Here is a 13,235-nt window from a genome sequence, read left to right on the forward strand (position 1 = left end):
CCCACAAGTCACTAGATGGGGCAGGGTCCACACAGACCCCCTGCCAAAGCCATACAATAGCCCCAGGAGCTCCATCTTCCTGCGCCAGCTCGGGGGCTGTGTCCCTGGTCCCCAACCCCTGGAACACTATATTTTCCCTGCCCAAGAGCACAGGCAGGGAAAGATAAATGTTCTCCCACCCAGCAGAAGCACAAAGCAGCCCACGCCAGTTCGGAGAACAAATCTTTTTCCCTGATTTCGCTCTTAGGCAGGAAAAATATACAGAATTGCTCCAGCTGGTGGGAGAGAAAGAATGCTGCTCCCAAAGTTCGGGAGCAATGCCAGCTCTCGCTGAATCCTGTATGTGTGCAGGTAGGGGAGCTGATAGGCTGTGGAGGCCCAGGGCCTCTGCCCACAGCCCCCTATGAGGGACCTGCTGGAGGGGGTCCTTGGGTTGCCCGAGGGCACCCCTTAAGTTAAAAAAATTGCCAGCTCCTGCATGGCCCAATGAAATGGGACTACTTCCAGTGAGCCAGCAGGGTTGCTGGGGTCCTGGGGCTCCTCCCTGCTACCATATATAAAAAAATAAAGCTGGGTGCCCCAGGTGGGACTAGGTTACCAGAAAAGTGTCTATAAAAAAAGTGAATAATAAATTAACAGCCTGTGCCGCTCTTTTATTATTCACTGCTCCCTCAAGGAACACCCCATAATGCCCTGCGTGGACTATTTACATACTTTTTGTTTTTGGTGATTGCCCTGAAGGGGCACGGGCACCACCAAACATGTCTCTTAGGGCCACATGTACGAAGATCCGGTTTTGCGACTCGCAAACTGCGAGTCTTAGCGACTCGCAATATGCGACTCGCAAAACCAGATGCACAACAGTGTCAATGACACTATCTGCAATTCGCAATGGGGTCGCAAATGACCTACCTCATGAATATTCATGAGGTAGGTCGCAATTTGAGACCCCGTTGGGAATGGCAGCACTCACAGGGATCGTCTGTGACTGCTTTTAAATAAAGTAGTATTTTTTTTTTAAATGCAGCCTGTTTTCCTTAAAGGAAAACGGAATACATTTCGGAAAAAAAATGAAAATGTTTTCGCATGCATTCACAGTGGGGAAGGGGAATAGGTGAGGACCAATTTGAAATTGGTGCTAACTGCAATTGTTTTGCGACCACATTCGAGGTCACAAAACAATCATACATACCATTTAGATTCGGTATTAGGAAGGGAAGCCCTTGACACGCCACTTCCTAATACCGAATCGCAAAACCCAAACTGCGATTCGGTAACAAGTCACCGAATCGCAGTTTGGACTTTGTACATCCCAAAAAGCATTTTTCCAGTCGCAAACGGGCCGATTCTTTGAATCGGCCCGTTTGCGACTAGAAACATGCTTCATACATCTGGCCCTTAATGTTGTGGAGGGCTGCAGCCCCCAGCACAATTAGAAAAATCACTATGGGCCTTATTACAAGTTCGGCGGACAGTTTAGGCCGTCCGCGAAATCGTCTGCCGAACTTCAGATGAGATGTTGCTGCCATAGTGGTTTCCTCCCTGCAGGGCCCATTAAGAGTTTCCCACTAGGTCAGCCGGCGGAATCCCGAGCTTCCGCCCGCTGGCCTAGTAGGAAACAGCATTGTATCCAGCTCATAATCGAGCCGGCGGCAATGCTGTACGATGCAGGGTGCACCAGCACCCTCGCAATGTTCACTGTCTGCAAAGCGGACAGTGAACATTGCAACAGTGCTGGCAGGGGGGGGGGGCCCTGCACCCTTTTTCCACCAGCCTTTCATGGCGGTTCTACCGCCATGAAATGGCTGGCAGAGAATGAGGTTGTAATCTCCAGGGCAGCGCTGCCCTGGTGGATTAGGACCACCAGACCGCCGGGATCTCCAATCCTGGCAGAGCTTGTGGTCCCACCGTGGCCCGACCACCATGGTCCTTATATGGTGCTCGGACCACCGCATTGGCGGCAGTCCGACTGCCTTCTGCGAGTCTGGCAGTCAAGTGACCACCAGACACGTAATGAGGCCCTAAGTCTCCTGGGTCATGTGTTTTTTTTTTCTTGAAAACACTTTCTCTAGGCTGAAGCTTTTGCTCTACAACTAGGAGTGCAGTATTCTCTAGCAGCTGGTTCTATTGCTATGTTTTATGTGGCTTGAAGATGTTTGAAAAAGACCACAAGGACCTATCGTAGTTGTTTTTATGATTGCATTTTTTGGCCTCAAAAACGTTAAAAGAAAGACTCAGAGACATGGTCCTTTTATTTTTTTATTTAAAAGAAAAGTAATATGTCTCTTGACTATTGATTTTCACATTTTCACCCACAAAATGTAAGAATAAAAGCTAGGTTAAAAAAACTCACCCAATTTTTTTTTAAATAAAATGTTATTGAACATTTTTTAGTAATCAATATTAATAAACATTGCAGTGTGTGAATTATTGAAATATACATTTAATTAAAATTATTGGTGATTTTAGAGAAAGATGATAGATCTGCTTTATATATATTGATATGCTCACCCATTGATAAAGCCAATAGGCTCGCTTTTTATATTTTGGTGCTGTGGAAAGCTGTGCATGGCATAAGTTTGGCTGCTCAGAGGCTAGCCCCTGCGGCCAACTGCATCCCGTGCACATGAAGGTGACTGCCCGTGGGGGGCGTGGGCCAAAGCCCGTGCATGGTGGAGGTTTGCAGTCCATGGGGGGGTTGGATGGAGGGTCAGGCCACAGGCCAGGCCCTTTGGCAAACCCCCTCTGCTGTGTATGGCGTAACGAGGTGTTAGCTTTATGAATGGTAATGGGATATTACTTTACAGTAAAAAAAAACTCTAAAAATTCACTGAAAAAAACAAAGGTTCAAGATATATTATAGTCAGGTGAAGATGTCAAAACCACTGAAATTCACCAGTTATAGTTACCTGAAGTAACTATAACTCCTCCCCTAGGGTAACTATAACTCAAGCCCTTGCCATACACTGCTTGTTACCACACATATTACATCTTCAATGACATCTTCTATGATATGAGTGGTAATATCATTGCAACATTTGCAATGAAATTATTGATGACCAAACTGTGCATGTTGGGGCCATGCTTTCTGGGCCACGATCTACTTTCTTGACACATTTGGTCTAATTCTGTTTAGCTGTTTTGGCTGTCGCCGTTTTCAAAAATCACTATGGAAATTACTTAGGGATTTTGCATTTCATGACCCCCTTCATTTTTTCAACTCCCCTTGATGAATCACCCTTAAACTTTCCATGAAGGAATGAAGAAAAAAAAGAGCATTTTTGGGGGGGGGGAAGATTCACTAGAAGTAGGCAAAGCTATTAGCAAACCAAAAAAAAAGCATTCCCTATGGAAACACACACACAAAATGTGGCCTATCTTGTGTAATCTGTGGCAAGATCATGAAGGCATTGAGGTGTATTTGAATGTTTCATGTTTAAAAAAATATTACTTTCCATAAATGAACTGATTGCGTTTGTGAAGGAAGGGACATCTTCCTTTACAAAAATAATCTTTGAAGACATTTTCCTCTTTGTATGTGTGCTGAATTCAGCGGCACACATACAAAGATGAAGTAATGAGGACGTTACACCAGGGTCTGGGAGGCGCACCATTTTGACACAATCCCGGGTTCATTTAACTTAATAAATCTGGGATTACATCAAAATCCATTGATGGATGCAGGAGAACAAATACACCCCACCCATGGAACGCCTCCTTAAAGCAGGAGAGATAAGTACTGCCTTGTGTTACTCTGGATTTTAAACCACAAAGAGCCACACAAGGTGGGTTTGTGGGGCATAGTAAATCCCACCTAAGTGCTTGTATTGCCTTGCTTCTCCTTGCATGACACATGGGCAATGCAAGCCCTTAGTAAATCGGGCCTTGGGTGCTTGAGAGAGGTTGACATATACACCAAATAGTAGAGAGGAGTTTTAAATAAATTCCACGGGGTGAGGATCTAAATTTATTACCTCAGAGTGATTATTATTAAATACCATATTTTGAGGAGACGTTTTGTAAACACCAGAAGGTGCCGCTAACGCTAAATGGTGCTCTTCTATTAAAGGTGCACTTTGTAAATGTTGTAAACAGAAGAATATTTTGTAAAAAGGGTTATTTGAGTAGAACTAAAAAGGACCCAAATTAATGAAAGAAAATGCATTTTTTTTATTGTAAGATTTTATATATCTCTGGCTTTCAAAGAATTGATTTGATTTTGCTTTTCATTCTGTTTGTTTCCTGTGAAGCATATGATTGACAAACATACTAACTTACACCATTTTATTTCCAGTGGCTGAGATTTCACACGAAGAAGCCTATCTGTGAGTTCCAATTCTGAGCAAAAAATTGTTTATTTTAAGTACATTTTCTTTTCTTTTCTCTGTATTTTGCTGATACTATCTAATAGTGTGTGGTTTTAATTTTTGGCCTATTATGCTAATAGCACTGATGTATAATAGGATGGTAGAAAACAAATGCAACCCTCTAGGTAAGCTTTAACTCCAAGATCCCTTGTGGAGCCTTGAAGGGTTCAACCACAGCACAGCTCTGAAGATGTTGGTGGGTTATTTTAGAAGCCTGTTGTAAATCTTTGCAAGTCAACAAATATAGAGGGTTTAAGATCTGTGCTGGGCTTACTGGGTCTGCACAGTGAACGGGGGGGTTGATATTTTGAAGTGTTTATGGCATTTTAGGTACCCATTTAGACAAACTACAGAGTTAAATTCGGCCTCAAAACGTCAGTGTTGTAATTCATATTTGCACCAAGTGTCACCTGATTTTTAATGCAGGAGTATGTTGCAGAAACTTATTTGTTGGCACACAGAGATTGATTCCATTAACTTCTGGAATTCCATTCCTTATGCTATTACTGTGGTCCAATTCAGATTCCTTGGGTAGTCACATTTCCATACTAACATGCATGCAGTAAGGAGTCTGGTAGGATGCTGAACAAGGGTCAGAGTCACTGCTACGAGTCATTGTCATATACCCACGCGAGCTAACGCTTTTTGAAATGTGTTTATTTTAGTGAGCCGTTAGTTTCCGACTACTACAACTGCGGGGCTTTCCTAAAACCACCAGCAGGTGCGATCACTGGAGGTAAGGATGCATGAATGTGATCTTGTGTATGGTTCCTGAGTTTGCAAACAGTTTCAGAGCCCTGACCAGTCAGCTCTGCGGCAACAGCTCAGGGCTGGCTTGTTTAGTTTTGCCGAATTCACAACCCCTGTAATTACCAACTTGTTTGCTTTTGACGCGTTTATTCCAGGAGGGAATTAGGAATGTTGCTGAGTTTGTGAACTCTACAGCAGACAAATTCTTGGGGGCATATTTATCAACTTTTCACCCAGTGCAGCACACGACCGCCATGAAAAAGCTAGCAGAGAACAAGTGCAGGGGGCCACAGGATGGTCCACCTTCCCAGCACCCTCGTAATGCACACTGTAATGCAGACAGTGTGCATTACGAGGGTGCTGGTGCCCCCTGCTCGTAATCGAGAATGCTGCCACCACTTTCCTGCTGGGCTGACCGGCAGAAACCTTGGTGTCTACCGGTCAGCCCAGCAGAAATATCCTAATGGAGCCAGTGGGGAGGTAGTCAGCATGGTGGCAACCACCCCGTCAGGAGTTTAGCAGATGGGTGTTCCCATCAGCCAAAATCAAAATCGGGCCGTAAGGCTTTACAATAAATATTTTAAAAAATCATTTAATAACTGATTACATTTCTTAGTGGATCCCAACTTAACTCTATGCATTTTTCTAATCATTCAGAAGAAATGTGAATTTGTTGTGATTTTAATTTTTGCTGTATTAGGGATCTGCCTGTAAGCATTGAGATGTAAACCAATTTTCCTCTCTCTATTTGACATGGCACAAATATGAAATGCTTTCTCAAGAATCACTAAGTTAAAAAAAAAATCACAGTACCAGAACATATCTTCCTCAAGCATGTAAAACATTGAGGATTAATACTTCAATTAATCTTATGCAGAAAATCTGTAGCCCAGTACTTCAACCACAATTTGCATAAAATTGCATCATTATGTAATTGGCTCCCCGGACTGTAGAAAATTCAGCTTAATAATATTTTCCCACAACCAACATCTTAATGCGTGTTTACCCTTCCCATTTCTGTGAAATTGTAAGAAAAAATTGTTTTTTTCTCTTTATCTCAGCAAGAAAGCTATGCCATGAGCTTTGCCACTTTATATTATTATTTTCTATCAAATTAAAAATAAGATAATCAACTGTAGTTAAATTTGTAGGATCTATTGAAGATAGAAGATGACAAACAGAATTGTACAACCATAAAACCAATTCTTCCTTTCGCTTACATGAGGCTCAATAAATAACCAGGGATGGCACATATTATTTGTTATCAAATTAGATTGGATAGTAAAGCCAAAGCTGAGGTCACGTAGCCTCTTGAGCCCTTGAAAGAAGGTTTTCTCATTCACCTGTAGATCCTCTAGCTATATTGCAGAATTAATCTGAAGGATGAAATTGTATTGTAATAATATTTATATAGCACTTACTACCCCTGATGAGGCGTTGAAGCGCTTTTCGGCGAGGAGCATGCTACTCCTGAACCCAAAAGGAATTAGTGGTGGATAGGTATAGGGAAATATGAGTACAGTTTTAGTATTAATATGAATTAATAAGCCGAGAGGTCCAAGAGAAGTAGTGCAGCAACTCCATTGCGGTCGACTGTGTTTTAAAGATCATCCCAGATTGCTATGAGTGCCGATTCAGTGCCTCTTCCTGGGCGAAATCCAGTTTGGGAGTCTGAAAGTTTAGAATTGTCTTCAATGAATTGTGACATCTGGGCAAATGCTGCTCTTTCTATGGAAAGGTCCATTTGTGATTGGTCTGTAGTTGTTGGGGTCTTGCGGGTCTAGGTTTGTTTTCTTTCATAAATGTCATATGTATGCCTTTTTCAGGTCTATAGGAAAAGTTCCTGTAGTTAAAGAGTTGTTGATGATTCTTCTTACAGTTGTGGCAGCAGAAGTAGAGAATGTTCTTGAAGATGTGTGGTGGGCAAGGGTCAGAAGGGCAACTGGAAGATTTGCTTGATTTGACTAAATCCGTAAATTCACCTTGGGATATTTGTTTGAAGGACTGTAGAGGCTGGGTTGGTTTATTCTTAGAGGGTATTTTAGGAAAGGGGTTAGTGCTGATGGTTTTCTTCTGTTTTAAATAGGAGTCCAATGTGTCTGCCTTGGTTGTGTAATGAGTTGCCAGTTTGTTTGTGAAATCTTGAGTAGTGGGATGGCTTCCTTCCATGCATCATAATTTAAAATTATCACTTTCTGTTTTAAAAACACTGCAAATTCTTAAAGCAGAATTTTTTGGAGACTTGGACAGCTTAAAAAATGTTATCTTATCTACAATGTCTAAGCATATCGATAAGTAAACAGTTGTCAAAATATGTTTAAGTGCAAATTCTTAAGTCTGGACAATCATGTGCAAAGGTGGCATTATACTACATAATATACATTATACTACATAATCAAATTTGTTGATGCAAGACCACGGTCCATAGTAGATGAGCATAAAGTGCTGAGTGCCAATCTAAGGGTCTTATTTCCCCAATAAAAGAGGACAAATGTTCTTCAATTTCTTTAAGAAAATGCATACAAAGTATAGGGATCAGCTGAAAACACAAACTTAAAAAAGATAGTGATACCTGTATTTAACATTTTGAATAAGAGGGGAAAAATTAGACAGGCAAATCTGTAGATACACGTATTGCTAAGGAGCCAAATCTGATAAATATATAATAAAAATATTCCTAAGTAGCATTTTGGGTGATCAATATGCATTTCAAAAATTTGTTCAGGAGAGTAAAATGTTTTTAAAAACATGAATCAGTTGTCTGCTTATTAATTGTTTAGCCACCAAGATTTTACATCTTATAAAAGGCTTCAATAGTATTATCAAAATTAATTCTATCAAGTTTCAAAAACAATATCACATAACGTGAATAAAGCTTGATTTTAGACCTATTGTCTATAGGAGGGATTATGTTCTTACTTTTAGGGATGGCTACTGCCAGTGGTTCTATAAAATTAAGCAAATAAGATAGGCAACAGTGGACAACCATGTTGCACTCCTGGACTAACCTTAACAAACCATACCTCTGCTGAGTTCAACATTATTTTGACTTTAGTACCTTCAAAGTGTTCCTATAGCCCTTGTGAGCTGGGGAAGAAACCCAAATCTACTCAGAATTCTAAAAATGCTTTGTCAGTTCACAAGTTCAAAATCTTTCTCTGCATCAGGAAGCATTATCACAGTAAGTATCTTAAGTAAAAAATATATAAAGCTTCTATGAGGTAATTAGTATTTGAATACAATTGAGACCTGGAATAAAAGCATTATGAAATAATTTTGCTATAATCCTATATAGTGAAGTGATAGGGCAGTATGAGTTTGTGTGTTCGGGATTCTTTCCCTACTTTAAAAAGCTCACATTAGTACCCATATTAAAGGGACCATGGTTCTCATCACCTGCCAATATGTGGCTTGAAAGTTTGCCCAACAACTACCCATCAAATAATTTAAAAAATTTCAATTCAATATCCATCAATACCATTGGGCTATGCGTGATACTCATGGAAAATGCAAAGCCCTTTTTGGTGTTCTGTACCGAGTGGTGACTAAGAAAGGTGTTCTTCGACAGCAACATTTTTTATTATGGGTATTCAACTATGGCCAATGAGGTTCAGAGCCGTGGCAACCTTAACCTGATAGCCACATAAAATAAATGTTTGTACAATGAAAGTAAAGGGGAATCATTCACAAAGTCTTCTTTTTTTCTGATGACACCAAGAAAGAAACATAGCTATTTGAGATGCTTTTCCACTATGCTGTATTTGATTTTTTAAATTCCTTTTGTTAGGGGAAGAGGATGGTAATTCGTATGTCAACGTTCTGATACCACCAATGGAAAGCAGTGAATCAGGTGAGAGACTCTGGGGTTGTTAGAATTGGCAGATGTGTAACAGCGGGAGCCAAGTATTAGGAGCTACTGGGCTCTCATTGTGTCAATTGGAGTCATTTGTCTCTGTTGTCCTGTGTTCTGACCTAATAATGGACCAATAATTGATAACCAAGTACAGCCATTTAGCATTTGTCTCAATGGGTAGCAAAACAGAGCAGTCCAAAACTTAAGAAGGTGGTGTGGGTTTATAATTTAAGAGCTAAACACAGTGCAAATAAAATGCAATAGTTCAATCTTTAATCAGTGCTTAATCGTAGCTGTAGTGTCTTGCATGTTTTAGAACAGAACCTTTCTGGGTCCCAGCAGACTCCGTATCAGTGTGACGTAATCGCTAGAATAGAATGTGACGAAAGCTTGGCTTGGAATGTTGGTGTTCACAGGTACACACAGAGGAATAAATATGTGTGATTTACAGCTCTGTGTGTGGCCTAGTCATTGGTGAGTACCAAGGCTGGGAAGACGCTACAACTGGCAATGAGATAGAGGATAAGTAGCCCAAAGAAGAAAGTGCTCTCCTTGAGATTTCCCCTTGGTTGAAACAAACCACTCATGCGTACCACATGTGCCTTAGTTGAAGTGCAGAGTTGACACTTGGTGTAGGTGGAGTCATAGTACAACTCCAGCTGGTGTGATGCGTATTAATGGAAAGCGATCTTCACTAAGAAGTCTATGCATCATTGGTCAAGAAGCTACAACCAAGATCATACAAAAAGGTACCACGTTGCAACGCAAAATAAAGTTTTATAATGTACAGAGCGTCAACGCTGAAGGTGGATTCAACCAGGTTTACAGAGCACAGTTAAAGGCAATTATCAGATACCAAATAGTGCTGCAAGGCTGAGCTCAACCAGGTGTGAGAAAATACAAATTGAAGTGTAAAAAGGATAAAATAGGTGACTTACCGAGCTCGCTGAAGAGATTCGTTGTGCCACAGCTGTCATCGAACTGGCTCAAGTGGCTGGATTGTGCATACACAAAGCAGTTGCTCATCAAGCTGCTTAGTGGAGCTCAGAACAACTTAATAGGTCTCCTAAGAGTTAAGCTTTGAAGGTAACAATGGCCTGATTTAGAGTTGTTGTGGATGGCTTACTCCGTCAAAAATGTATCGGATATCCCTTCTGCCGTATTACGATCTCCTTAGGCTATTATAGGATCATGATATGGCAGGGTGGTATCCATCATGTTTGTGATGGTGGGGTGAAGAAGTAACCCCCTTCACCAAACTCTAAATCAGGTCCTAGTTTTGGTGTGCCATCGGCTGTAGAACTTTTCTAAGATGTCATTTGATGTGTTGTGAATGCATTCAGTTATAGCAATGACATATTAGTTTGAAGATGGCAGCTAAAAAGAAGATACCATTCCAATACTAGTCATTGAAGACGATCCTAAAGCTCACACTTCGAAGGACTTTAAAGAGGGCTTGCACAAACATGACCATCCTGCAGCTCTCAACATCAGTAAGTTCCCTACACTGTTTTACAATGCTGCCACCTTCCTGAAACCATCACCACCTTCTGGTACAACCAAACAGCAAAATATTGGCAATAGAGTCATTTGAAGATTTAATTGATGCACTTAATTAGACTGATAACAGAAAGATTATCAAATATCTCAAACATCTTGCTGGAGATGGTGTGAAAGAATTCATAAAGAATGCTGAGAACTGACAAAGAAGTCACACACCGTCAGATTAAGGATGCGTTGAATCTCAAATTCAATCCACTACCAAATGTTGCTTGATGCATTTTCATTCAAAAGCATCAAAAAGTTGGTGAAACAACTGATGAATTTGTGGAAAGACTTGTCACACTCATCATGGTTTAGAAAAGTTTAAGACTATGAAAGTAAAACTGCTTATTAATGAGAATGTCTGTCCTGTTCCTCTGAGACATAGAGGAGGTGCTCTCCATTTACAAGAAGCTGTTGAAAAATAACTTGAATTATTACTTAAGCATTATGTTATCGAATGTTCCACTCATCCAACACCATGGGTTTCTCCCATAGTAGTAGTGCCCAAAAACGATAGTGAAGGACCTGTGCACATATACGTTGACATGCGCCAGGCAAACAAAGTAATTGAACGAGAACAACTCCCTGGTCCGCACATTGCTGACATGGTAATGCAATAGAATGGTGCCAAGGTCTTTTCTTGAGATGATTTGAATAATGGTTATCATCAGTTGGAACTTGAAGAAAGTTGCAGATATACTACATCCTTTTCTACACATGTTAATTTGTTTAGATACAAGAGACTTAGGGCCTGATTTAGAGTTTGGCAGGCGGGTTACTCGATCAAAAACATGACAGATATTCCACCCACCTTATTACGATCTCCATAGGCTATTATGGGATCATAATGCGGCGGGCGGGATATATATCACATATGTGACGGAGTAACCCCCTCTGCCAAACTCTAAATCAGGCCCTTAGTCTTGGTGTGCCATCCGCTGCAGAAGGTTTCCAAGATAACATTTGACGTGTCATACAATCTGTTGTGAATGCATTCAATTATAGCGATGACATATTAGTTTTCGAAGCTACGCAGAAGGAGCATGATAGAGCTTTGACACAAGCATGTCAATTACTCAGTGATGCTAGTTTGACTTTGAATGCCGACAAGTGTAAGTTCAATAAGACAAGATTTAAAGTCTTTGGCCATATCTTTTCCGATGGGGGCATGACTCCTGATCCTGCAGTAGTACTAGTGTTGACAAATGCTGAAGCCCCTCAAGATATTTCAGAGGCACGTTGGCATGACCAGTTATTGTTCAACATACATAAAAGATTTTGCCTCTGTTAGTGCTCCATTCTGAAAGTTGACGAAGAAAAATGTCTCTTTGCAGTGGTCACAAGAATATGAGAAAAGTTTTAAGAGAATCAAACACACCATTTGAAATGCTATGGAAAAGGCATACTTCAATCCAGAGCTTCATACAGAGGTTGTGGTCGACGCCAGCCCTGTTAGGTTAGGTGCCATCCTGCGTAGTGAACGCCCTGATGCAAGATGGCATATTGTGGTCTATGCTAGTATATGTTTGTCTCAAATAGAACATGCTTACTCACAGCCTGAGAGAGAAAGTTTGGCTGTGGTATGGGCCTGTGAACATTTCCATGTGTTCCTGTATGGAAAGCCTTTTATGCTGGTGACTGATCATCAAGCTTTGCTGACCATCTCTGGCAATCCAAAAGCCAAGATGCCTCCTCGAATTGAACGATGGGGACTACAATAGCAAGAGTAAGCTTATACAGCTGTGCATGGACCAGGAAAGGATCAAAATCCTGCTAACTACTTTTCGAGAGTGCCTACATAAGGTCATGGTATTCCATCCAAGACAGCTGAGGCCTACATCAATTTAATTGAAAAAACAGCAGAACTTGCAAACTTACAAAATACAATTGTATTTGGTAAGTTTGCACCACTTTCGCCTCAAAAAGCGGCGCAAATGCATCGCTAAAAAAGTATAAATATGGGCCTATATTTTGTACGTTTGCGCCACTTTTGTTTAAAAAAATGACGCAAATGCGGCGCTAAAAAAGTATAAATATGGGCCTAAGTACTTATAAAAACATTTTTGCCTTTTCTTGTGAGCATTTGTTCATTGTTTGGTATTTCAAGATAAAATACAATTATGCAGTATTAAGGACAAACTATATCCCTGAATAGTTACATTTGCTCAAGTTAAAATAGCAGAAAATAACATATAGCAGATAATAAGAGGTTTCTATATAAGGTGGCCTGCAGTGCAGAATTATGAGTAATGGTAGATATGCATGCTGTTGGGATATTAGTTAAATTAGCCACACATTTAAAACACATTGTGCAAATAATCTGTTAAAACAGTACCCTCGTGCATGAAATGTATATTTGAATATAAAAAAGCAGTCCTCTCCAAAAGTGCAAATTCATGTCAGCCCTAAACCATTGGGGGAAAATGTGAAAAGATTTGTCTTTGTATTCTTGTGGCAATATTATTCTATGGATCAAAGGAGTTTCCAGTTTTCCTAAATTCCAAAGACTAAATTACTTTAAGATTGTAAATATAATACCAATGGCATGATGGACCCAATTAACTGACATGCTCCTTCTTTTGGTACTCTCTCAGAAACCGATGATACACAAGATTACGCAAATACTGCCCAACTCAAAAATCAACCAAGAAAAAATTCAGGTAGGTTGCATCCCTGAGGGAGTGGGAACTTCCCTGCAAGCATTAATTCATATTGCTTTT

General features: G+C 40.5%; 1 protein-coding gene across 2 annotated transcripts in view; it reads left to right on the forward strand.

Annotated features, from left to right (window-relative positions):
• The window catches only part of LAT2 (linker for activation of T cells family member 2), a 129,572-nt gene that overhangs the window by 109,683 nt on the left and 6,654 nt on the right, over window positions 1–13,235 (forward strand). For both annotated transcript variants that reach the window (XM_069226897.1, XM_069226896.1), the window contains 4 exons: window positions 4,295–4,325; window positions 5,033–5,103; window positions 8,905–8,967; window positions 13,110–13,175. In XM_069226897.1, coding sequence (XP_069082998.1) covers window positions 4,295–4,325; window positions 5,033–5,103; window positions 8,905–8,967; window positions 13,110–13,175 — 231 coding nt within the window. The remainder of the gene's footprint in view (window positions 1–4,294; window positions 4,326–5,032; window positions 5,104–8,904; window positions 8,968–13,109; window positions 13,176–13,235) is intronic.

Source organism: Pleurodeles waltl, chromosome 3_2 (assembly GCF_031143425.1).
Source record: "Pleurodeles waltl isolate 20211129_DDA chromosome 3_2, aPleWal1.hap1.20221129, whole genome shotgun sequence".
NCBI classification, from domain to species: domain Eukaryota; kingdom Metazoa; phylum Chordata; class Amphibia; order Caudata; family Salamandridae; genus Pleurodeles; species Pleurodeles waltl.